Source organism: Galendromus occidentalis, unplaced genomic scaffold (assembly GCF_000255335.2).
Source record: "Galendromus occidentalis unplaced genomic scaffold, Mocc_1.1 scf7180000076870, whole genome shotgun sequence".
In the NCBI taxonomy this organism is placed as follows: Eukaryota; Metazoa; Arthropoda; class Arachnida; order Mesostigmata; family Phytoseiidae; genus Galendromus; species Galendromus occidentalis.
The window spans coordinates 37,908-62,911 of record NW_003804859.1 but is presented as its reverse complement, the minus strand read 5'-3'; the positions used below and the strand labels follow the sequence as shown (position 1 = coordinate 62,911).

The following is a 25,004-nucleotide window of genomic DNA, read 5'->3' as shown; positions in this document are numbered from 1 at the left end:
CTTATGATTGGGCTTCGGACCATCGTGCTGAAGCAAGCGCTGATATTTTTACTCCACGAGACTCTCACAGGATGCCTCGCGATCCAGGAGCTCGACCGAGACGTGAATTCCGGAAATTCGCTTCTTCTTCGCACACCACGGAAGAGGTTCCCCGAGGCAGGAGCCGAATCGAACTCGGTGAATGTCGAAATTTCTGCCCTCACTCGGTGTTCGGCGCGGTCGCAGATCTCATGAGCGACAGGAAATCAAAGCACACCGCATCCTCCGATCGGCTGGGCTCCGAGGCCTCGAAACGGTGAGGGAAACGCGGACGCGAGCCTTCATCCAGGAGGCTGCCATGAATACATCGGATTGCGATTGACGCCGGCACCAATCAGTGGATCCACCGGTCCGTCGCAGGCTATTTCTATTCGTCTGCAATTGAATCCCATGGTATCATCGGGAATCGTAAGGGAATCTTGTACGGAGCCGCCTGAGGATAACCGCATTTTCGGTAATTAGCATTACGGGTGTACGCGTCTGCAATTTGTATCGGAGGGCCTCTGCGCCGATGCGATTAATTACTTGGTCGTCTGTGTACGTCGATCTGCCTCCATACACGAGTTGCTTTGACGTTTTTCGAGCTGTCACCGACAAACATACGCGAAGGGCCTCGGGTTCCGCATTCGAAAGCCTGCTGCTGCCGCCGTGCGGCTTCTCCTCCGCCCAAGAGCCTATTCAATCGGAACCAGCCGTACATGTCATACCAGGGAGTTTGGAGGAGGATCTTCCGTCGATAAGGGTCGCAGGCTTGCTTCGGGCTCCGGTCGGGTCGGTCCAGCTGGAAGGATAATCGGAATCAAGCGCCGTCGGTGACCGCATTCGGTCGTCGGTAGGAGTCTGGATGCACAACAACGTCGTTGAAGACATCGTCGACGTTGATTGTAACTAGGAGACGGATGTGCAGTATAACAGAAAGGGTATAACAACTTCGCAACTACTTTTGGCTGGCGTGGAGCAATGTGCTCATTAATTTCCCCAAATGAGAGTGTCTTGATTCCGCGCTTCCGTGTGACGAGCTTCCTCCTCATTCGCCGCCTGTCCCGAGCCGCCTGTCCCGAGCCGCCCGTCGTTCTCCCGTTCGCCCGGCCGCTTTCCAAAGGCGGTTCTTCCAGCAGCAGCGCATAAGATATATGGTTCTATGGAAGACTGTCTCCGGGACGCAATCAACCGCCGCTACCGTCACGGCAGCCCTTTCATAAAGAGCCCTAGTGTTTTCCTTTCCATGCTCATTCATTATTCTAACCGATCTCGAACGACTCGCTGCCGACTGTACGATTCCGCCGCCGCCGCCGCCGCTCGACGCTTTTGTTCTCGCCCACGAGCAGTGATGATGGTCGTCTGATGGAACGGTTCCTCGCACGAGCGTGCAATTATCATCGCCTCGCAGAATTCCGGGGATCGTCGTAACTTTGCCTGTCGCCCGCTCCCTCCCCACCAGACTAGGCTCTGGTTTCCGGAGGAGGCTCGTATATCCTTGTAGCCGATCTCCTGAATTTTCGTGAAAGACTACGAAAATTCAGGGGATCGGTGATCCCCACGGAGCACCGTGCGTTAGGCCTGCACTCGCATCGTCCCGGGCTCCCCAAATCGTAAACGATACTGAAGGAAAGATGGAAAACGCGAAGTATCGAGCTTTGAACTGACAAGGATTCGGAGAGCCGTCGCTTCGTGTTGTGTGATTGTGAATCTCCCGGAAATTGACCATCTCGGGTTTGGACCACAGCTTGAGTGTCGCTCGGATGCTCGAGTTCTCCACGCCTGAGAATCCCTATCAGCAGATCGGATCGATCGTGAATCTGAACAGTCCGCGAATGTGTCGGTAGCAGATCGTTATAAAGCGAAAGGTTCAATAAGGAGTTCGTCTTAGCGCGGAATTCGGAAGTGCTCCTCAAGAATCATGAGAGTGATCCACGCGGGACTCGATCGCACTATATCCCTTACAAGACATAGCATCGCTCCGAACACGTTTGCTCCGCAGGATCGATGAATCGACGTTTATACACCGACACCAACGACTCTCCGCATCTCTCGACCACTCGACAAGGTCAGCTTGGAAACCTCCAGGGAGAAGGGTTGGAAAGAATTTTCGACTACGTGGAGTCGCGAGAAATCCGGCTCGAACTCTGGAATCGTAAAGAGTATGACACAAGAGAACGCGTTCCGTCCAGGGCTGTAAACCAGATAATCAGACGGCAAGGAGGGATCCTATGCAAAGTGACTTGATCAGCAAAAATCCTGGTCCCCCTGTGTCCGCCTACGTGACGCGCATCCTCCAGGTGCGTGGGGACCATGTGGTTCGTCAGACTCGCGGGTCACTCGACTCAGCGCCGAACTCTTGCAGAACCAGTTCCGAATCCTAGCGAGAGCAGAAGGGATTTTTTGTAATACTCAGTGACTTATTGCCCTTCACAAGAGTCGTCCCGGTCCTCTGGATAATGCTTCACGTTGACTCAAGTCCGTGCCCCCGTCTGGGACACGCCGAGAATAACGACACCATCAAACGGGGGTGTTCCTGCTCCTTGCCTGTCTCGGTCCTCTGTCATTGTTGACAAACCAGTCGTCAGGGAACGACAATTAAGACAATGAATATCTCCTCGCCTCCTCCTGTGACGTTTCGACTCCCTACAATTCGAACGGGGGAATCGGGAGTTCCTTCTCGCTTTAGTCCGGGCCACATTCCGGAGTCACACACATTTGAACCGAGTTCCTCATGAGAGATTCCGACGTCGCGATTCGTCCCGCCATTGACGTTCCCGATTGGGCCTTCTCTATTTTTGCCCGAACCCTTCAATGGGTCCCATCTTTGTCGTTCCGCTCTACGTGACGCTCGTCCGCCGTGCTTGTTGATAGCATATCTCCATTTTCACGTATCATCGACGACATCATAGAATGAGTGTGCTTCCAGCGAGCGAACGCGGCGAGAAGTTTCTCCGTCGCACGGTCTTTATCTCTGGTTCGTTCTCCATTAAAGGATACAAATGTTCTGCATGTCCCGCGGCTGAATGTGAATGTTCCGTCACCAGACCGCCAGCCATCGCCGTCCGCTTGAATCACCGTCCCCGGTTGCAACCTCGCCGATGGCCATTCCGACGTTCGCGAGACAATGATCACAAGATAGGAGGTACACGCACGAGAGACCGAGGAGCCGATCGCACCGACGAAGAACAAATGCTCAGATAACGGAAATGATTTCAATAGAAAATAAGGCTCTCTCCGACGTTCCGTCGGTCGTAAACCGGAACGTCTACCACCGGAACCGCGAGAAGTTCCTGAAATCGCCAGCGATGGACCGCAGATTCGACGGGGTAGCAGACGGCTTGATCGTGGGAGTACGTCGGCAACTTTCAATTTTATCGTGACGCACACGCGATCCTCCGTCGAAAGACCACACATCCCCACGTAGAACGTAAACTTTCGAAAGAAACCGCAAAAAGTTCTCTATCGAGATGCACGCGACGTCGATTCAGAAACGAATCACGCGAGTTCTGTACGATGCCTCTCAGAGGCTCCCGGAAGGGTTCTGCGAGCGGAGGCTCAGCCCTGAATACAACCCGAGAGGGAAACTCTCACGAGGTTTTCCAGCTGGATGATTTTAGGGAAGCAGAATCGTTGTGATTAAATTCTCCTCCTGTGACGAACGATGGGATCCGACCATTGAGATGTCCTTATGACACGGCTTCTTTTCCAGGAAATCTTTCCACGACGAAGGAGACCGCTTGATCCTTTCGGGGAAGAGTTTGGCAGCACAAGCCAGTCATTAATGTTCCGGAGAGGATGGCCAAGATGACGGAGTCGCATGAAACTCCCAACCACGAATGTCTACTCACCACGTCCTCAATTAGTCAGAAGTGGGGCTCACAATTACGATGATGAGGAGTCCCGTAGGCCCCAGGGTCAACCGAGTGCCATTCGGCATGACACCGTACAGGCATGTGAGGAAGCGGTCAGAAGTTTTGGCACAGGAGACAGATCACCCCATCAGGGGAAGTCTCTCATCGCAGGTTCTCTCGAGAGGTTTGAAGGTTTAGGGAGGCTCAAACTCTGCCGCTCAAGTGTATACGGGCCAGGTGCCAGGTAGACCAAGCTTATCTAATTAGTATTCGATTTCACTCCCGGGGCGAGGAGCTCAAAACCCGCCGCTGTGTGCCGTGCTGCTCAGAATGGGGTGTCTCGAAAAAGTCGACGATGAAATCCCGGTGAGAATTCGCTGGACGTTTGGGAGAGGAACTTTTCTTTTCGAAGTGACTTTCCGCGTATACATTGAGCTTGATGGTCCTCTTCCACCGATCCTGCAAACATGTGCGGCACGGCGGACCGTATAAAATATCATATCGCACCGACATCGGGAACAATGGCCGCTAACGGTCGTCCGACGTATCCCTGATGGCGACTGCACGCTGCACGTGACCATTTTGGGAGGGAAACTCCCTATCGACACTAGATCGTACAACCAGCGAATTTTTGTCTGCTTCACGCGCGCATTCGAGCCGGAAAAGTTTTATTCCTTCGAGGTTAATGACGCTTGCGGCGATTTATAGTTTTTCCTTGACTGTTTTTTTATTTCGCTCAGCCTGATGATGGAAACTTTTTCAGCCATTCGCAATTATGCGATTAGTCGCCCTGGATTTTAGAGCCTCATTTTATTCCCCTCGTAAAAGCCCAGACGGGCGACTCTTTCGAGGAAAACTCGAAACTCTCCCGGATCCTGATAAAGCCGTAAAACACCGTTGTTCTCCCCCTTCTCCGGGAGCGGAATCGCTCCGATTAGAGTTGTCGCTTGCTGGTGTATATCATACGATTGGACGGCGTGACGCGTGATCTTGACAAGAAGGAACTTTCGACTCCGAGGAAACAAGGCTCGAACTCACATGGCTCATTCGAAATCCCGGTAACCTCAGAAAACAGTGAATCGTCCAGCACGTGGCGCGCCTTCGGAACTCCTTAGAAGTACCTACCATCTTCGGCGGAGGGAGCTCGGATGGAAGCGCTTTTCCGGATCCACCGCGCATGGGCTGGTGAGGATTGCGGCAAATACCCCTCCGACAACCAGCAAGAAGCCTGCGGACCTAGAGCACGAGAGTCGCGCGGAACCTTCACGTCGAGATAGTTCGACTCTGTAGCCTAATCAGCTGAAGTGGCGAATCCACCTCTGAAGACGAGGGATCGAATCTCGGATAAGAAGAGGTCAGGTTGATTTTTATTGACAGAAAGTCCATAGTAATCCGCTTCGGACGCTCGAGCATCCGGCTGCTTCGCTCAAGAATGCGGTGAGTTTCCGAAAATCATCTGTCGCGGGATTCCGACCATTCGAACATATCCTCTCGGTTAGGCTTCGGAAATATGTAGGGATCTCAATTGGAAATAATAACAATTACATCAATCTATTAATCGCCTTGGAGCTGAAAATTGAGTCACGCTCTTTTTACATTGCATTATTCGTAATACTCATCAGGGAAATTCATTCTACTAAAACAGGAGGGAGCCTTGACCTCGTGCAACTCGGTTCTCGAAACGAGACCTCCTGCTCAACTATCACTTCAGAAGGTGTGAGCATTTCTGCAGACCCCGCAACCGAGCGCGTATTCCTCTCCCGTCGGTGGATGTTTCACATGTAATGGACATTCGTCGCCCTCCAATTGTTTGAGTTTCGGTCCTGAAAAGGAATGATTGAGATATTCAAATTCCATCATTCAGAGAATATCCGGAAGGCATCGACCCAGAATCGGTTATCAGTGCGTCCTATTCGAGGAATCCCAATAAATTACGACTAGGGAACGTTCGAAATTACGATCCGACGTGGATAAAGTGCTTACCGGCTGGGCAGGTGGGCAGCTGACTCTTCAGGACTTTCAAGACTCGTTGGAAGTCGTCGTGACACGGATTGCAGAAGTGCGTTGTACCAAAGCAGAAAAATACCGCCACCGAGCAGCAGTATCTGCATTTGTATTCTAGAAAGTCAGCCCCGTGTTTCGGACACATCTGCGCTGAGGACACGTCCGAACACGCCCCACAGACCAGCTCGGCCGCGTCGTAGCCGTCGTCGTGTACGTCCGCCTCTAGTTCGCAACGGACTTCGCCCCCGAAGTAAGCCTTGTTGCATTTGAAGCACACGTAATAAGCGTATCGTTCCATGGCGTAGGAAGCCCTCTCTTCCTGAGACAGCTTTGAGTGCAGCCCTTCGTATTCGAGTCTCATTAGCGCCTTCCGTTTGACATCTTCTTGCAGTTCCCAGACCGGTTGCAACTGCTCTTTGAGAAGCGGGTGGTCGATGGGCGCTTTGCAGATGGGGCAAAGAGCGAAGTTGAATGTGATCCTCGGGCCTGGCCATTTTCGGCTCAGAGCGTCCACGGTACACTGGTGGTGGAACATGTGGCCGCAACTGAGACTGATCACGGGAGCGCAACACAGCGCTTCCGAGAAGCAGATCATGCACATGTCGTCCGCGTCCTGCCGAAGGTCTTTGCCCTGGGGAGGAGAATGCCGAGATCGTACGTGATCTTTCCGGGGAAGAAAGACTAGGAAGATAACTCTTTGAAAGCTGAAAAAATTCCTGTGCCGCACCTGGCATCCGTAGAGACATGGCAGGCAGGCCTTGTCGTTGAGGACCCCTCCGCAATAATGACCGCAGGGATGCAATTTGGTGCAAGCGTTTTTGGCGTGTTCGACGCAGTCCGCTCCGCCGCAGACCGCACTCAGGCCCGACGTGGTAGCTTTGCAGAAACGGCACATGTTCACCGATGCCTTCGAATTGGTATTTTGCTCACGGAATTCAACCATGGCTTTCAGGGTGTTGGAGTCAGCTAATGCGATCAGCCAGAAGAGCTTCGTGCGGCCACATCCTGGAATCGGAAGGAGTTTCAGACGAGCTGCGGTACGTACGGCTGTCGACCGGAAGAATACGAAGTCGAACGCGGTAATAAAGAAACGAGCAAGGTCGACCAAGTAGACGAACTGATTTCCTTGATGCGCTCCCCAGTCCATAAAACGGCCTTACATGATGTTCCCTATTCATAGATCACGGCTCCCGGTGGAGAGAGGAGGGACGAGTAACAGGACAGGGAGCGAATGAGGGGAGACTACTATCTCGTTCGCTGATACCAAGCGTCCGATCCCACTCCTCCCGGAAACATTGATGAATATATCTCCACCGTTTTCCAGTTCATGGCAGCCGTAGGAGCTTTCCCGTTGGGTACTTCGAGTTCTACAGAGACCCTATCTCGCGAGTGGGAGCGTTCGGAGAGCGAGGAATCTCACCTTCGTGCAGATCGACTTTGATGGCGTCTTCCTCTTCTTTGAAAACTTGTCGACTGTGGCTTTTAGTCTTCTTGTGGTTCAGGTGGAGGAAACGATCACACTCGCAACAGAGATTCCCACAACTATTGCAGAAAATCATGGCCGTTGTCTCACCGTCGTCATGATTCTCACAAAGTGGCTTCTCTTGCTGAGAATCTATAATTCAAAAATAGATCATCGTATCTATCTCCGCTCGTCTTCATAAGAGAGCCCATTGTGACATATGCTCCTCGAGGTCCATCGATGACCTCGGACCCGCATAATTTGAGTCGATTCGTATTCTGGAACCATGCTGGCTGTTCCTGCCTCTCCCCCCCCAACTCGCCAGGCCGGCTTTCACTCCTGGACCCGTTGGAGGAAAACGAAGCCGCGAAGCAAGAATAAACGTACCTTTACGATTCCATTGACCGGACGAGAGTCGATCGACGTGTTCCTTATCCACGACGCAAAGCGACGCAAGACACAGCCAGAGCGTCGGAGTTTTGATGCAGTCCTGAGGCCGGGATCTGAACCTTCTATCGAGACGAGTGAGATTCAGGATATTCTCGGCGATGGCGCTTTTAGCCACTCTGGCCCATTGTTCGGTCAGAAGTCCCGCACACATGTCCCGAATCAGCTGAATTATCATCTGAGCATGTTTTCGGGTCGAGCAGCCCCTCAGCCACCATCGAGTGCCGACGTCGTCCTTTGGATGGATCGTCGTTGCGAGACTAACTGCAGTCGAGGCGTTTTTCTTGCTCTGATCGTTGACAGCGCTGATTTTCGTCTTGATCTGAACCGTGACGGCCTTGGCGATGCAAGCCAAGAGAACATCGAGGATTCCGGGCCTCTGCGTATCGAACAGGTCCTGTCGACCGTCGTCGCTGTTTCCGTGAATGCTGGTAAAATCTTCTGAAGGCAGCAGAGGAACTTGTAGGATCGACGCGAGTACTTGGGGAGAAACCTCGGGCAAGACTCTCCGCAGGAGGGAGGTGACCTGGCGCTGTACTCGAGCCGAGCCCGTGTGCAGGAGGGAGAAAAGATCTCTCAGGAGCCCGGCCTGTTGCGCCAGGTAGGCTCGGCCGACCGACGATCCGGAGAGGGCAAGCACCATGGACAGCATTTCGAAGCAGTATGCATCTGATTGAGGCGCTAGTTGAGGCGAACTAGAAGACAAGGATACCTCCCACTCTTCGCGCACTCTCTGCGTCTCCTTCTTGATCGTCGCTACGATATGCGAGCAAACCTGCTTCTGCAGGTGGGTGAGATTGTTCCTGCTGAACAGGATCCCCACCATATGCTCTTTGAGATCATTGCTGCCATCGCCGGACGACGTGGCTGCGTCCCCGGATATCAATTTTCCGAAAACTTGAGAGGTCAGCAGACGGAATACTTTCAAGGTTTCTGCTTCGCAATTCGAGTGCTGAATCGCGTCCGCCGTCATCATACCTTCGATGGAGGAAGAATTCCAATTAAGAGTCGCGAGAAGCGAACAGGTCATGCAGCTGAAGGATCCGAGTAGAATCCGCCCGACGAATTAAAATTGAGCTTCCGACTTCGAACGCGACTCACCATTAACGATTGGAACGGGATGATCGAGTACTTTGACTTGGCGTACTCTGAGAGAATTATCGGGGCCTTTGAGCTCGATTCGAACAACTTTCCCACCTTCAACATCCACTCCGATCCACCCAACATGACGCAAACTAACATCCTCGCTCTTAATCTTGTTCAGGGAAGTCTCATCTCCTGTCTGCAGACCCGACGTGAGAGAGAAAGAAGCTCGTTGAAGTCTATACGAACGAGGTGGCTACCTACTCGCGAAGCGAGGGTCCCAGGGGGGAATCTCCCCGAGAATATCCGTTTCATACGAAAAATCAACGCTCACCTTGAAAGCTATATGATTCACTCTATTCTGTATGTCACGGCTGTTGTCGATATGAACGGCAACGTAATGAATGTTGACACCTTGAGCTCCCTTGATCTGGATGAATTTCGTTTTGTTCCGATCCTCATCCGATGATTCCCAGAATGTTTCGGTCGAGTTGTCGAGCAATGAATTGACCATCGCTGGTCTCGAGGATGTCGAGATCTCGCACTGGGACGAGACATCCTGCAGGTGGAATATGTTCACTCCGTGCATATCATCGTGATCCTGGAAGCGAAATGGGATCATCATGAGCCGCTGAAATTTCAAAGTGCGTCCGAAATCTGAAAGGATTTGCGTGCAGCCGAAAAACATACATATGTATCATGGCCAAAAAGCTCGCATCGATCAGAAAGACTCACTCGTTGAGAATACACGGAGGCTTCTTCCGAGTGGCTGAGGATCTTCGAGATGTTCGAGAAGACCTGCGACGAGTGCAGGAACAGATGATCTTGAGCTGTGAATCTGAGACACCAGCATCGCACCGCCATCTGCTGCAGGGCCGATGGCGTTTGCAGATGGGCCATAAGATTCGAGATCGATTCCAAGAATTGATGGAAGGTCGCTTGGAGTGGAAACGCCATATGCTGGTCACAGGCTACAATTTTTGATAGGGTCAGCAGTTAGCGATCGCATCTCAGGATCCCTGCGTTAAGCGAGGGGAAAAATTCTTCTGTTCCACTCAAATTATCCTCACCGAAAGCCAGATCCTCAAGGGGATGATTACAGAGACAGACATTCTCGTCATCTTTATCCGGATTAGTGGTGCCGCTACTGAGCGAACTGACGAAGCACCACAGTATGTCGTGCAGACACGTCGGCTGCGATACGCTGTGCAGGAGCCATCTCATGGCCTGCAGCGCATAAACTCGACAGGCCAGTCTCCGGATAGCCTCGATCATCGTTGCCGTTAGCGCATTGATGTCCGAGCAGAAAGACATGATGAAGTTGACAACGGGCGACCCGGTGCTGTTCTTGACCACCGCTGCGAGCCGATCGTCCTCCGAAGTTCCGGACGGCGCCGATTCCGGAGAAGGTCTGCTCGGTCTCCAGTCAGCGACGGATATCGAGACTGATCTATGGAACGTTTTCTGAACACCGAGAGGTGTCGACGCGCCGCTCGGATTGTTGACCATGACCGGTGGCATGGAGTGTCGTGCTCGTTCCGTGGAGAGCAGTTCGGCTACGGCGCCCTGAGACAGGTAGTCGTGGGCGAACTGCTCTATTAGCTGCTGGTCACCGTCCTGGGTCGCCTTGGTCTTCTGGGCGCAGGCTCCCAGCGAGTCGAGGGAGGCGAATTGCACGTCAGCCCTGTCCATTCCGAATGGATTGCTTTCCAACGACAGAAGTTTATCACAGTTCGAAAGACTCGATAGACTCAAAACAAATAGAGAATTCTGAAAATTTCGAAACGGGAGCATGATAGTGGGGTCCATGGCAGTCGACAAAAATCACCATCGCGCTCGCGTCTGTACCCGAGATGAACACCCACCTGCATAGCTACTTTATGTTTCTCTTGCAGATCGATCGGTGAGAGAACTGTGCTCCCCGACACGATCTTTCCGCTGAGTATGGCGTTCTGGCATTGTTTCCGTTTCGCGTCGTTTTCCTTATGTTTCGAGCGGCATTCTTCGCACAAGAGATACCAACAGGACGTCACCGTCCCACCGTCACCACAGTTACCGGCCCAACCCCCGCAGTAGTTTCCGATACTGTTGTAGCCTTTGCCTTTCGAGGGACCGCCGCATCCTTGATGAGCGGTTCTCATGTGCTGGGTTATGGCTTGGTGTCCCGCCACGTCGCACATGTCACAGAAACCTACCATTGACCCGGGGGTCGAGCAAGCTTCCACCGCTGAGTTCCCGAACATGTTCGGAGCAGTGGGTCTCTTGCTGACGCTCGCACCTCGCTTCCGATCTGTAAGGCAGGGATATGCAGCGTTCAGGAGCGGAGAGTATACCCATCCGCCAGAGGTCCCGGAGGAACTACTGGGTCACAAACGTGCTTAAGACCTCCAGGACACGAAAGGGGGAAAACTGACCTTTCTGCGTGACATCGGGTTCGTCCTTGAGGGACGGTGGCCCGTTCTTCGTGTTGAAAGAACTCATGCAGAGGGAGAGAATGTTGTTCCACAAGGCTACGAATTGTGATTTCGGTCCTTTATCGGCCGCACTCTGCGAACATAAGGAACGGTTTATCTATTTGAAGTGTGGCGACCCGACTGACGAGGTCGAACGAAAGGAGGAACTCATGGGAACCCACCGACTCCAAGAGAGGGGCGTTGTCCTTGTTGAGGCTCAGATCGGCGGTCGTTTTCATAGCTTCCGCTGTCAAGCCCTCGAACCAGAGAACTGCAGCGAAAACAGCTCGGATCGACTGAGCGACCGACGGCGCCAGAGCTTCAATGGGCGCGATTCTCTTCACGGATCTGACGGTCGATGTTGACGATCCACTGCTGCTCGGCGCGGGGGAAGCTGCCGACTTCGATGGACTGCTGGAGCTCCTCATCGGCGGCGCTATGCTCAATTCCTCCTGGAGACATTTTGCAAGCTGAGGAGACACCGGCTGCGGCGTTCTATGGCCTGATGCCGTGATTGGCTGATCCGAAAACACTTTCGCCGCTGCTCGGGGGGACGACGCTCGACGACGAGGCGTCGGGGAAGTTTTCGGCGGAGTGGCCGGTGGTGTGGCGCCATTGCCGTTGGCCCGGCTCTCCCCGATGGCCTTGACGAGCTCCTTGACGGAGACTCCCTGGAGTTCAGCCGGAACTGGGTTGAAATTGTCCCTGGCTCGCGTTTCTGCGATGTGGTCCTCATTGTTCTTCAACCATCTTTGCAGAACCGTTTTCGAATGCTCGTCTGAACTCTGAGGGGGCATTGGCTGCTGCGGAGTCGTCTGAGGTGCTTTCGGTGATTCTTCGTACCCGGCGGCTTCGCTCACAGTGTTGAGCGTGTGGAGCGAAGTCGATGGGGTGGATGACAAGCTTCCGAACACGAAAGGACTCACGGACCCGGACGAGCACGCGTCGTGCTCGGAATTCCCGGACCCAGACGTCAGGAAACCCTGCGACGTCCCCGAGAGATCGAAGCCCTTACTCCTCTCGGAGTTCTTCTCGGCTCGTGTGGTGGTTGTGTTGGTTTCCTCGGTCTCGCTCGCAGCCTCGTCGGAGAGCACTTCGCTCTCGTGCTGTAGGAAAACCAAGCTCCCCGCTGCAATTGAGCTCTGGGCGAGAGTCCACGCGTCTCCGTCGGTGGTCGTACAGTAATGCTGCATCGAATCTTTAGAGAGTTTGAGCCACAGCCCATCGTTATTGACCAGATCCTCATTGACCGTGACGTAGTTCCCCATGACCAACATACCGATCGGGGGTCCGGACCTTAGGGACGCTCTGGAGCGTATGTTGTGCCCAGAGGTCCCGCTATTGACAACGAGATAGGTTCCAGGACCTTTCCGGACGTATATTTCTTTGGCGTCCGCGGTTAAACCGTTCACGTTTTTGCCATCTTCACCGATTTTATCCTCAGCGGCGACAAGAAGTGTTCTTGAAAAATGTTTGTGGTACTGGAGGCACCACGCCTCGTGCGCTTGTGACAGAGTCAGTCTACGGCAGTATTGATGCGCGCTTTCCGGTGTTAATCTCACCCAGATACCGTCATCATTTTGGACCTGGAAATGATGGGGATGTTAATCGAAAAAGATTGATTCGGTGACAACGTGTCCCGTCGGTTATAATTATGATTATTAGTGTTTATTATCCGGCGACTCGATGATCGATAACGCCCCCCGTTCCGAGGAGATTCCGTGAACCTACCGCGTCGATGAACGTTATGTGACCGTTTGCCGGCACGACGCCGATCTGATCGCTTTGGAGACTCGGACTCTTCCGGATTCGGAGTCCTTGGGAATCGATTCCGACGAACTTCCGGACCTTAGACATGGCCGAGGAGCCTTTGGACTTAGTTTGAGGGGGCGGCTGAGCGAAAGTCTTGCCATGGGGGAGCTCACGAACCTCGATGATGGAATCTTCGCCGGTTACTGGGTAACCGTCGATGAGAGCTTTGAGCTCGAAACGACCTACGCTCGATGGCGTCCAGTTGGCTGTGTACAGCTCCCCTGCTTGGCTGACCATTAGGCTTTCGGTTGCTTGTTTCTTCGGAGACATGAAACGGAGTTCTTCGAAAGAGTACTTTTCGTAGGCTTTCATCATGGTGATCGAATGGTAGATCATCTTCTCCTTCACCGATGCCTCGTAGGGAGTTTCTGTGCAAGGAGCTGGGAGGCCACCGAAAGTGAGATCGCCCCTTCTCGTCTGGTTCATCTGAACGGTTGAAGGACCGCAGCCGAGCAGCACTGCGAATATCTCAACCTTGACGTTCGAAACTGAGCAAGTTTTGCCATACTGGTCCTTGACGACAACATTGATTGCCGACGAGCTCCCGCTTTGCAACTCTTCTTTGTTGAAAACCAGTTCGCATTTCTGGGGGTCGACGAAAGACTCAGGTTGGAGCCACCTGGAATAGGAATGGTCCCCATTGAAAAACCACCGCTCCATTCCCCCTCCCAAGCGCTTCTCTTGTCCTCGGCCTTATCGGCTCACTCCCGATTCTCGATATTCGAGATGGAAATATCAAATGAAGGAGCCTGAAAGATCATTCTGAAAATGTACGCACATGACCAGTTTCGAGCCCGCTGTACCGGGCTCGGCCGAGATAAAATCTTTGAGGAACTTCTTTTCGCTGCAATCAGCTTGAGTTGGGATGTTCCCCGAGAGGGCTTCGTCGATGTTCGGACACCTTTCGAGAGGTGGTCCGCGGCCCAGGATCTCCGGATACGTTTTGAAGGTTTCAATCACGGCTGGATCGAATTCCATTCCGTTTTTCAAAAACACCGGATCTTGCTTGAGAAGGGCAGAACAGCATTCTCCACCAAGATGCGCCAACTCCTTCTCGAGATGAGCGAAGCCATTCGAGTTCTCCGACGTCCCGCAGTGTCCGACGACCTGGCACCTGTACGTGGAAGGGAGCAGTCAATCAGGATGTTCGTCTTCCTATTTTTCGTCCCGCGGAACGAGGACGCAATCTCTCACGTCGATACTTGCCGGAAACCGTAGTTTGTACTTTTCTCATCCCTGGCGTACTCGGACGCACTTTCCAAAGAGAACAGCAACGCGTTGCCTGGGAGGACAACAGCGTTCGTCGGCCAGCCCTCGCAGCCGGAAAATCGACGAAGAACCGCCCAGTATTGATTCACATCGACTTCCTCTGTTTTCTCTTCTTCCATGTTCTTCAGCGTAGCGCAATATATTTGGAGATAATCTTCGGGCTGGGCGGTGCAGCTCTTTGGATCGAATTCCACGGTTATCCAATCGACTTCGTCGGGGAATTGGATTTTATATCGAGACACATTCGCTGCTTTGTAGGGGTGATCCGACTCGACGATAGCGTAGAATCTTTCGTCTCGGCTTTTCTCGGGACTTTTTGGCCCCAGTTTCTTGCTGATGGTGACTACGTTCCCCAGCAAGGTTTTGACTAGAGATAGGACTCGCACCGCGGTCGAGGTGTCCGTCGAGGCGATTTTGACTAATTGCGAGAACACGGCCGGCAGCAGCGATGACACCAGTTTTGTGCTCTCCAATTCGACCAGTTTTTGGTTGTCCTCCAATGATTCCACCGCCTACCGAACGAAAACTAGCGTCAATGAGCATAAACGAAACGAAGGCGCTCCCCGACGGAACGAGACCAGCTGCGTTCCTCTGATCTCCGAGTCGGGGCGACTGAAATTCCTAGGCACGAGTTTCCGAACTCTCTCGAGTCCGACTATCGGACTGATCTCGCGGGACCCCGTCCGTTTGAAATCTAAAAGAAAGGCTCGCTCACCCTGGCCATGAACTCGTGCGAGATCTCCACCAACGAAGTGCTTATCGTCAGCGTTGTGTCGACCGCTTCTCTGACAACATCTGGCACAGTCACTTCGGATGCATGTGAAGCCCCCGAAGCTAAGTTCGCATTCAATGCTACCGGGGTGTTGTGGTAGAGGATCTGGGAAATCTGACCTCTCGTTTGATTTGTACCATTGAAACTGAGGGTGCAGTCGATGAAGAAGAACGTCGTCCCATCGGGACCCTTGACCTGTGAAGCACAATTCCGCGTCAGAAGGTGGAAAAATTCACATCTCTGCTAGGATTCTAGAAGGGGACATGATGCACAAAAGCTAAGCCTTCAAGACTCACATGTGGAACCCCACAATCTCCGCTGTTCGTTTTCGCTCCGTGGTTCCGAAGCCGGAGGGCATACCGTGTATTTTTCCTGATAGGAACAGGCCGTTCGAATCGGATCTCGAACAGTTCGTCGGTACAATCGTCAGGAGCGAAGTTGCCGCTCACAGTTTCGATCGCGGCCCACCGCTCAACTGTAATGACGGATCGTCTATGGTATCCGGAAAAAAGTATCGTAATACGAAACCAAATCATCGGATGATTGGTGGGGGTTCTCGACGGAGCGCGGCCCTCTCCGAGAGTTCGCGCTCCTTGTGTCACCACTGACCTGCCAGATCTGCACTCGGTCCGGCTGCGGAAAAATCGAGGAGGTCCAGCTCGTAGACCCAATCCGAACTCGCCTTCGATGCGCCGTAGATTGTAGCTCCAGCGATACTGATTCCGGATCTATCGACAGTGAAACATATCGCATCGGGGCTGCCGTTCCCGGTGTTCCATGTGCGTCCCATTTGAACTCTCTTGAATCGAGTCGGTGTCACAAGCGGGGTCATCGAGCTCAAATTACTGTGACCCGGAGCGTCGGCATGCGGTTTTTCAATGGCAACTCTGGTGGAAAGTTCGCTGATGATCGCCACCAAGAGTTTGCAGGCATTGTCCACCAACTGCGGAGGACAAACCGATCGCTCCCCGTGGCCTACCAATATTGCTAGTGGGTTCACAACAATCTGTATGAGCTTATCGACGACGTCCTTGAAAGTCAAAGTTCCCGAGAGTCTCATGTCGTCCGGGTCTCGAACCGACAGCGCTTCGTTGAGGAGCCTGAACAAAGGATACTTGGAGTTTGAATTCCACGGATAAAGAATTCCTTCATCCGTCTGAACGTTCTGTCAGGGGGTCATCAGAGATTCTGAACCTACCTTCCGTGCAGCGCTGGGCCTTCACTACTTTCACTGCGCGTTGGCATATGGAAATTTCCGGACATAGGACTCCCTGGGGGACTCTGAGGCGGAGCGAGCGCTGGCGTCGGACGCTCATTGTAGACAATCTACGGAGTGAGATTTGATTTCAACACGACAATTGGGAAATCTCCCACCGAATGATGTCCGAAATGCGCGTCTTCCTCGCGACAGCAACTAATCGGTCACCTTGGACAATTGATGGGGAAGGAATGTGGCCAGTGAAGATGAGGGCGATTTCCCCAAAGCACCGAAAATCACAGCTAGTAACCGGGTGAACTCCCTCTCAGGGGCTGAGCATGATTTCGACTGCTGGGGGAAAACATCGTTCTCAAGTCCCTATTCATCCGAATTAAACGTATCACACGAGGGTGAACCGTCAAACGAAAAATTGTCCACTGAGCGTTCTCGATGGAACCGGACTCACCTCTGCCGACCGTTGTTCATGGAGGAGCAGCTCGCAGAGTCCTTGCCATTTCAAGCTGTCGGTCGGATAAAACGCTTGGTAACAATGGGAGAATGTTATACTGCACTCTGTGATGAATCGCCGGAGAGCGGGCTGATGCTCGTTGGCCGACGTCATGAGAATTTGTTTCAGGATCATCCTGCACATCCATATGGCTCTGCACAGCGGCTCAATATCACCCGTGGACGAGTTTGCGACTAGAGGGTAGACTTGTGAAATATATTGGCGCAGCAGACTCAGTGCAGGTTTCGATAATCGGTCACCGATCACGCAGGGTCCTGGAATTCTCGTACCCCTTAGATCAGATGCACACAAATCGTCATGGGGAGCATCATTCGATGCGGTGGCAAGGCGTTCATGCATTGCGCTCGAGGCACTCAGTTCTGCTGCGTGAATCCGAGAGCCGCTCAAAATCTCCCCAAACTCACCCTGCTGGAGCTCCTTCCAGATCCATTTGAGGTGGGTGAGTAGCCAATGAAAACACGCGGAGTTGATGCCGGTGGCGAAATCCTTACTCAACGTATAAGCGGGCTCATTGCCGTCCTCAGATAGACCCAGCGCTCGGTTCGATCCGGATTCGGGGCTCATCAATCTATACAAAAGTTGCGGGATCTGTCCGGCGTTCGCATCAGTACCATTATTGGATCTCTTCGAGCTCTTGAACGAAAATGTCACTTGGTCCTCTGTTACGACGACGTGCTGTCCCAGCGATCCGCAGTCCGATGAAGGTCCTGCAGGTAAATTGACCTTTTTTAACCCTCGCCCCGAGAGCAAATGAACTCATCCTGCGTGAGCAATGATTGTAGCGGGATCAGAAGGCATGGGTCAACACGGCGAACGAGCACAGAACCGGAGTCCTCCAGCTCGAGTACGCGTCAGATGACACGCAAATTTATCATCATTATGAGATGGGGCTGGAGACATCAGGAAAAATCGCGAAATTCTGCGAGCTTACCGCTTATCCTCGCCCAAGCGAGGTACCAGCGGTTCGCCTGGATGGGAACGGGGTCATCGAACATCATCGAGTATTTGTGCCGCGCTGGACACTCGTAAGTTCTGTCGTCCATGTCTATGAGAATTTCCCCTTCGGGTTCGTTGTCCCCGCCGTCGTCACCGAGGTCGTAGATCCGCAATCTAGCCAGATATTCCCCGCGGCCTCCGAACAATCCGAGCCCGCCGAGTAGAACATCGGTGTCTGCCATGAAGCGGATCGCTTCGATAGAACATCCCGAATAACCCCATCCTCCACCATGGCTGTCGAAGCGATTTACGATGGAAAAATCGTCCTTGGCGAAAGAGCGACGACTCCGGTGAAGAGCCTGAGGATCCGAGGCTCGGTCGTCGCTGTGCTCACGGGGATTCTTTGCGGCAAGGTCCAAAAAATGAATAAGGCTCAGAGCCGCGTGCTGACGAGTAATGGGGAATTCGCTGAGCTGCAAAAAAAAAAGAAATTGACCTCCAAACTCATCGGACATCGGAGACTGCGGAGGGCTTCTCTTCGTCGAGTGCTTGATCCATCACAGTGTTTTTCTGCCAAAGAAACCCACCGACGGGACTGTGGCGGCGAGGGGAAGGTCAGATTTCGTATGATAAATACTAATCATCTGACTTTTCCGATTGTAACTCCAAAGAAGGTCGTAGACGTGATCGAACGTGACACAATCTTCCTCGCTCAGGAGATGAGGTCCCGGATGACCCTTGCAGACACCGTTCTGACGATTCATCATCAAAGTGCTGTAATCGCTTGTCGACGGATCGGGGATGATGGAGATCACTTGACGCGTCGCGGTCACGATCGCCGAGGAAAGGCATCTGGAACGGGAGAGCGAATATCAATGGGTCCGTTATGTTTTTCTATTCCGATGCTTGAGATTGTTTGAGGGCAAGTGAATTCTGACGCTATGAAAAATCAGATCACATACCTCGAATCGATTAGACTTTCATCGATTCTAAGGAAGGTATGGTCGCCGGAAGCCCCGATCCACGTGGCTTTCTTCGCGTTAGGCGCACCGATACCGGGGACTGGTCCCGCCACGGCGTTCCACGGCACGGGCCCTGCCATTGAGTTCCATGACGCGTCTGCCGAGGTCACGAAATCCTCTTCTGTGCGACATAATTGTCCTTTCTGCAAAAGACACAATCAACGTGACAAACCCATGAGACGTACGCTAAATGGGGCATGGATCACTTCTCGAGCTCATTTCCTCACGCGAGCCACCCCCATTTTCTCGGTCCTCGTGGCGCGGCGTCTTGCTCACCTGAAAACTTCCGCATGTGTACACCGCCCCATTGTTGAGGAGCATCACGGTATGATTGCTACCAGCGGCAACCTGGACGACTTTCGATTGACCTGGTAGACCCTGGACGAAAGATGCACTCGATTGTCGACCATGGCCGAGCTGACCGTGCTGATTGTTACCGAATGTCAGCACATTCCCGGTCTCTAGGAGCAGAACTGGAAGGGAGTTTTGCGTCACAAGGGGTCAGGGAGGATGGCGGACGCAGGAAAATGGGGTTGGGAGAAGCTCACCGGTGTGGTGGACGCCGGTGGCAGCTTGTAGTACTTTGTGAGCTAAATTCAGTTTCACTGCAGGGAGCGAGGCTAATTTTCCACAATCAACATCCGCGAGTTGATGTGCCGCGTCGGACGACGAAGAGAGATCTTCGCGGGAGCTCCCAACACCGGACGCGCATCGGAGATTATTGATGATAACGGGGTCCCCGATTTGCTGTGGAAGAATAAGGTGAGGAGTTCTCCTCCAACGCAAGCTCGTCGGTACGTCCCGAGCAGCTCCCACATTAGTTTGGTGCAACTCGCGACGTCCAGCGAAACTTCCCGATAGACCTCACCTGAAATCTATGCAGTGGACCATCTCTCCCTTTTCCTGATTTTCGTTGAAATCTTCGGCTGCCGTCGTCCCTATCGCGATCCCTCGAGCGGGCTATCGAATAAGACGGGGAGAACTCCTCGCGTCTCCGCATCCTTTCCGGCATTTTCCTTATCACTACGAATCCGTCTCCGCCAGCTACTTGTGCATTCATCTGCAGGATGGAGTGAAGAACAATTTCGAGGCTGAGATTTAAGCTCATGATGAATTCAGTCCGATTTCTGTCTCACGCAGTTCTTCCTCGATCCACGAATCCGCACTCACCGCCGCCGCCAATCTCTGGTTCTGTTCACAAGATATCGGTACGACTGGGGCAATACTCGGAGCTGCTTTCGGTTGACTCGGCGCTTCTGCTCCCACCCGGTTGGCACATACTCTACACGATCCACATCGAACACAGCCAGCGTCCCCGACACCGCAACCGCATAGGCTAGAAAATTGAATTTGAGTTGTCGGAGAGCGAAATTTAATGGGCACAGGTTGGAGACAAGGTTCATGCCGTTGGTTCGAAGCATTACTCCATCATCAGTCGCTATCTCCAAGCACACTCACTCTCCGGGTAATCGCTGGGAATCCGCCGGCAAGCCCATGGACGCAATGCATTGAGAACCGTAACCCGTACATTGTAAACACGTTCTGCAGATTTTGCAGTCTTGCGATGCGAATTGGTGCGGTGGACAAGCTTGACCATCCGCAGAGGCCTTGTCTTTCGACGTCTCCTTATCTGTGACCACCACGGCTGCCGCTGCGAGTTCACTGCTGGGGTCCACCAAGGAATCCGCACTGCTTGCCGTCGTTATTGAATTCTCCGAAAGATCCGCTGCGGGAAATGAGACACTGTGATTTTCTCTCCCTCGATGGACTCGATTAGGGGAGTCTCGATTAGTATTCAGGGAACCAATCCGGCGTTATCAGGCTTCAGAATATTTTTTGCGCATAAAAAACCTACCGGAAACTAGAGCCGCGCTTGAGGCGAGTTCTCTCGCGCATTGACCCTTGTGGTTGACTCCGAAAGTGTAAACCGATCCGTTGCTTGTGACGGCGACACCGTGGGCTTTGCCCAAACACACCTGCGTGACTTCTTTGACACCTGTATTGACCAGCCCGGAATTTGGCTCGGCATGTCCGAGAGCGTCTTTTCCGAACAGATACAAATCTCCGGTATTTGAGACGATGGCAGTAGTTCCGTTATTGCATGCGATGTCCACCGCTTCCACTCCCTCCATTTTAGCGATCCGACGAGGCTTGATTGTTCGTGGCTGTCCCTTTCCCTTGACCGGTTCCCCATCTTCTCCTCGGCGAGCTGTTCCCGCAAAGTACACGCTGCCCTCGGGGGTGATAAAAACGGCATGGCTTCCGTCGTGACCCACCGCAATACGTTTCGCGGACAGTTTCATATCGGACCACCGGGAGTTGCCTTGTTTAACGCCCAAGCCTATCACTCTCCCGGTGGCATAGACATTACCGGAACTACCGATAGCCAGACCGAAATCTTTTCCACATGTCACCATTTCGGGCTCCTCGCCTGAATTCACACCTGGCGAGAAAGGGGGAGAATTCGAGGCTTGATCGAATGCCCGAGGGATTCATCGAGGGGAGAATGGAAGGAGACGGATGACGACCGATCAAATCTACCACGAAATCCCTTGCACCGAGGAATGTCTGACCTACTACAGGGATACTCACTTAGAACAATGGGTTTCTTATCGTCCGACTTCTCTGTTCTATGCGTTTCTGATATGACTCCCTGGCCGAAAACGAGCAGAGACTTTTTCGTCAGTTTCAAGACAGTTTCCGTCGTTCTGTCTTCCATCTCCGGACACGGTCGATAAATTGTTTTCACCGTGAAGAGATCATCATGAGGAACGATGCAGCACAGTGCTTGACCGTCGCTGAAGAGAGCTGCATAGGGATGAATAATAATCGTCGGTCTCCAAGTTTCTCCAAATCGGGTTTCTCGGAACTTATCGGCTCCGACCACTCGACATTGGTTTTTCAGTTGCGTCAATATAAGGACCACTCCTTGACGAAGAATACTCACTGTTGGGTAATTGCACTTGTTTCTGTAGAACGAATTTCTTGACAACTTGTAGAGTATCCTTATCGAGCTTTAAAGCTACAGATTTTTCGTCCTTTATCGTGACAGCGAGAAGGTACCCAGCACAAACTCCGATCCATACGACGTTCTCTTGACTCAACTGACGACTCATCACAGTAACTTGACCCTCTTGGGAATCTCCGAAACCAGTTGTGATCTTGTAGAGGACGCCTCCTTTCAAGAGATAGAGGAAGGATCCATCGGAGGCAAGACAGCAACCTTCTTTTCTAGAGTTCGACTCCTGAGGGAATTTCACTCGATATCTGAGCACTGGGTTGGCGGGGACGCCTTGATCCAGCCACCTGGGGAGTTTCTGCGATGCACACAGCAGGGAGTGTATTGCACGCTGTAGCGCTATCAGAATCAGTGGCGTCTGACGGAAGAGAGAGACGAAGGTTATCCTTGGAGGTCTGTGAGATTGGAGAGTGTTGGGGAGAGTAGACCACAGAGGAAGAATTGGATTCTGTTCCGCATGATTTCCGAGGTCCATCCTTCTCCGGGAAGTGTTGACTCACAGTTCCCCAGGGAAGAGAATCACGTCAGAACTTACCGGAAGTGTCAGCTGACTGTTCGGGGGCAGCAGGAGACAGTTCGCCGTGGCCAGTGTTTTAGCAGTCTCCCCGGTTGCGATCGCGAGAGATACAAGACAGGAAGACGACAAAGATGAAAGAGTCAACAGAGGATCGGTTGTATCAGTCAGAGATGAAAGTTCTAACAGCAGCGAGAAGAGCTTATCTGGAAGAGGACACATGGGGCTTGATCAATGCGAATTACAGCTGCGATATTCTTCTGGATCCGATCTTCAAAGAATAGCTACTGACAGCGAATCTATGAGTCGGTCAGCGATCGAATCCTCAGGTGTACATCGTCAGTGTCAGCTAATGGAGTAGGAATTCGATGCTCCATACCTATCGTTTCTTTGGGTTCATCCTTCATGGCTTCTGGGGCCAATCCTTGCAATGTGTCCAGGAGACTTCGCAAGACCCTGATGCAGAGATCAGGATGGGTTCGACAGCTCCCTTTGATCAAATCCAACATCCCATTCAAGCCCATGAGAACCAATTTGGGTAGTGGAATGACTTTCCGCTCGTCGCTATCTCGCTCCTGATCCGGCTTCTGGGCGGGTTTCTCGCATCGCGACCTTCTCTCCTGCAAGCATCCGCGGATCGCGACATATACTGCGAACGGTGACGGGTTTGGTTGCAACTCCAAGACTGGTTTGGAATCCGGCGTCTTCGGGACGACATCCGCGCTGCATTTCTGTGATTGATAAAAGTTATATTAGGATTCGGTCTCGCACCAGCAGACGATGAAACGTCCCTTCGTCCCAGACTCTCATACGCCCCGAACTCTGGTTCGCTAAGAATGCCCAAGGTTTCAGCATTCGAATTCTCTTCTCGCTCCTCACATCCTTCGACCTATCGAGACAAACTCCACCCGTGATTTCTTCCACGAACTTGCCTCGAGATATCTCGCAATCTGAGGAGGTTTGCCTGCACCTCGTTTCGGCCCATCTTTCTGCCTGGAAAGAATCGATTCATTGCGATGATACCTCCGGATGATCCCTCTGTATCGTAATGTACGAACGAATTCCGTAACACATGCGCGCGGTTGCGTAGATGAAGTGACTCATCAATATTCTAAACCAAGTGAAACAGTTCGATATCAACGTTCGCAGGACCCCGGATTTCGAGCTCGAGTCGACAAACAAATCCCTTACTGTCCTCACGTCGTACCTCTCAGTGACCACTGGCCTGAAAAGGCCGTGGAATTCCTTTGGCAGACTTTTTGACATTCAGGCAATCGGCTCGCGAAGGTCCTCAAGGCCGGTGTGCTCTCATTGCTCCATTACTACACGCAGTCATCGGTGAACAAACGAGCTATTCACGGATTCTTCAGTTTCCAAAGCCGCAGCGGGTTCCGGCCTCCTGTCGGTGGGCTCCCACTGCAAATCCAAACTACAATCGCTCTCACTCGCAATTGCTTCTGTTTACTTTCGGGTTCCTCTCTGTCACCGTCATCTCGCGCGGAAGCCGGACACGTGAGCGAAAACCCAGACAGGCTCCCCGAGTCCAGCAAATTAGAGTTCTGTCGATGATCTTTCGAGCGGATTATCAAGGTGACGGAAAACGCTGCTGATTGTTGGTCTGACGCAGATTGAAACCTATAAGCCCGACACAATGTCGTGCTCTCGCCCCCTGGAGCCTTCTGCCAGATCTTGACTGATGACAGCCGCTTCGACAATCATCATCAGAAAATATCCTGACCCAAAGCAAGGATGCCGGGTGCAGAGCTGCGAAGCGAGAAGCTTCTCCTTACTTCGACCCCTTCATTGTCCTCGTGTCAACTAGGGAAATCTTCTGGACCGTGGCTGAGCGAGAAACGGCTGCCCCCGTCCGCAAGCAGTCGCCTGCTTCGAAGTTTCCCGCTGTACATACAGCTGAACGAGGTTCCGGGTGTCGAGTCTGGCTCATCTTAGAGTTAGCTAGACGAGGAGGGGCTTTGGTTCCAATTCGAGCTCGTTCCGAAAGACTGGATTCCACTGCGTTCGAGGAATGCTTCAGAGTACAGAGTCAAGGGTTTCCTTCCCCCCAGAAATGACTAAGACTTCCGGCGAGAGCTTACTCAAAATTCGAGGTGATCGATTGGGGCCGAGAGTCGTCGCTGACAAAATCGTATTTCTCCGATGCAGCAGCAGCAGCTGGCAAATGATTCTGGCCTTGAGAGCTCGCTGAAATCGAACCAAGCGTGGACAGTGGCGGAACCGCTCCATGAAGTCGACCCAATATAAGCTTCGGAAGAGCTCCATCGCGGAGCAGAGCAGGGCTTCCGATCCAAGCCAATATCCGGCATAGCTCTCGGTAAATGCGTGAAAATCTTTTTCGCGCGCACGCGGCATCCACCGACATCCTGCCTCTAAAATCGGTCGACCGATCGTGCAGACAGGCATTCATCACGTGGAACATCGACGAGACCGATCTGGCCATTTCATTCCCGGCGAGCGGGCACTGATCCATGAACTGGTCTCGAATCCTGGTCGTTTGGGTTCGCAGCCGTCATAATCATGCAAAGCATTCGATGTGTATTCTCGAAGAAAAATTTATCATCTGATACCACAAGTGTCAGAAAGCTCTGATGAGT

At 52.6% G+C, this 25,004-nt stretch overlaps 1 protein-coding gene across 1 annotated transcript; it reads right to left on the bottom strand.

Moving 5' to 3' along the window:
- Positions 1–5,243: 5,243 nt before the first annotated feature.
- On the bottom strand, positions 5,244–23,658 carry hiw (MYC binding protein highwire). The gene is made up of 37 exons (XM_029110593.1): positions 23,600–23,658; positions 23,325–23,385; positions 22,772–23,123; positions 22,414–22,598; positions 21,807–22,236; positions 21,452–21,667; positions 20,715–21,302; positions 20,318–20,585; positions 20,030–20,195; positions 19,728–19,919; positions 19,408–19,606; positions 19,136–19,332; positions 18,800–19,002; positions 18,425–18,689; positions 17,833–18,310; positions 17,306–17,608; positions 16,830–17,155; positions 16,601–16,723; positions 16,373–16,500; positions 15,784–16,274; positions 15,471–15,649; positions 15,118–15,369; positions 14,340–14,914; positions 13,912–14,247; positions 13,053–13,752; positions 11,504–12,907; positions 11,283–11,415; positions 10,734–11,158; positions 9,939–10,638; positions 9,604–9,839; positions 9,203–9,469; positions 8,887–9,067; positions 7,726–8,763; positions 7,297–7,491; positions 6,604–6,881; positions 5,856–6,507; positions 5,244–5,695 (listed from the first exon to the last, which is right to left on the bottom strand). The coding sequence occupies exons 1-37, from the start codon at positions 23,656–23,658 to the stop codon at positions 5,580–5,582; spliced, it is 12,897 nt and encodes a 4,298-aa protein (XP_028966426.1). The 3' UTR covers positions 5,244–5,579.
- Positions 23,659–25,004: the final 1,346 nt, after the last annotated feature.

Coding starts and splice junctions, on each gene's coding strand:
- hiw (XM_029110593.1), bottom strand. CDS start 23,658: ATGTCAAAAAGTCTGCCAAAGGAATTCCACGGCCTTTTCAGGCCAGTG. Junction 17,156..17,305: donor CTGGAAGGAGCTCCAGCAGG/GTGAGTTTGGGG, acceptor CGAGAATTCCAG/GACCCTGCGTGATCGGTGAC. Junction 6,508..6,603: donor CATGTCTCTACGGATGCCAG/GTGCGGCACAGG, acceptor TCTCCTCCCCAG/GGCAAAGACCTTCGGCAGGA.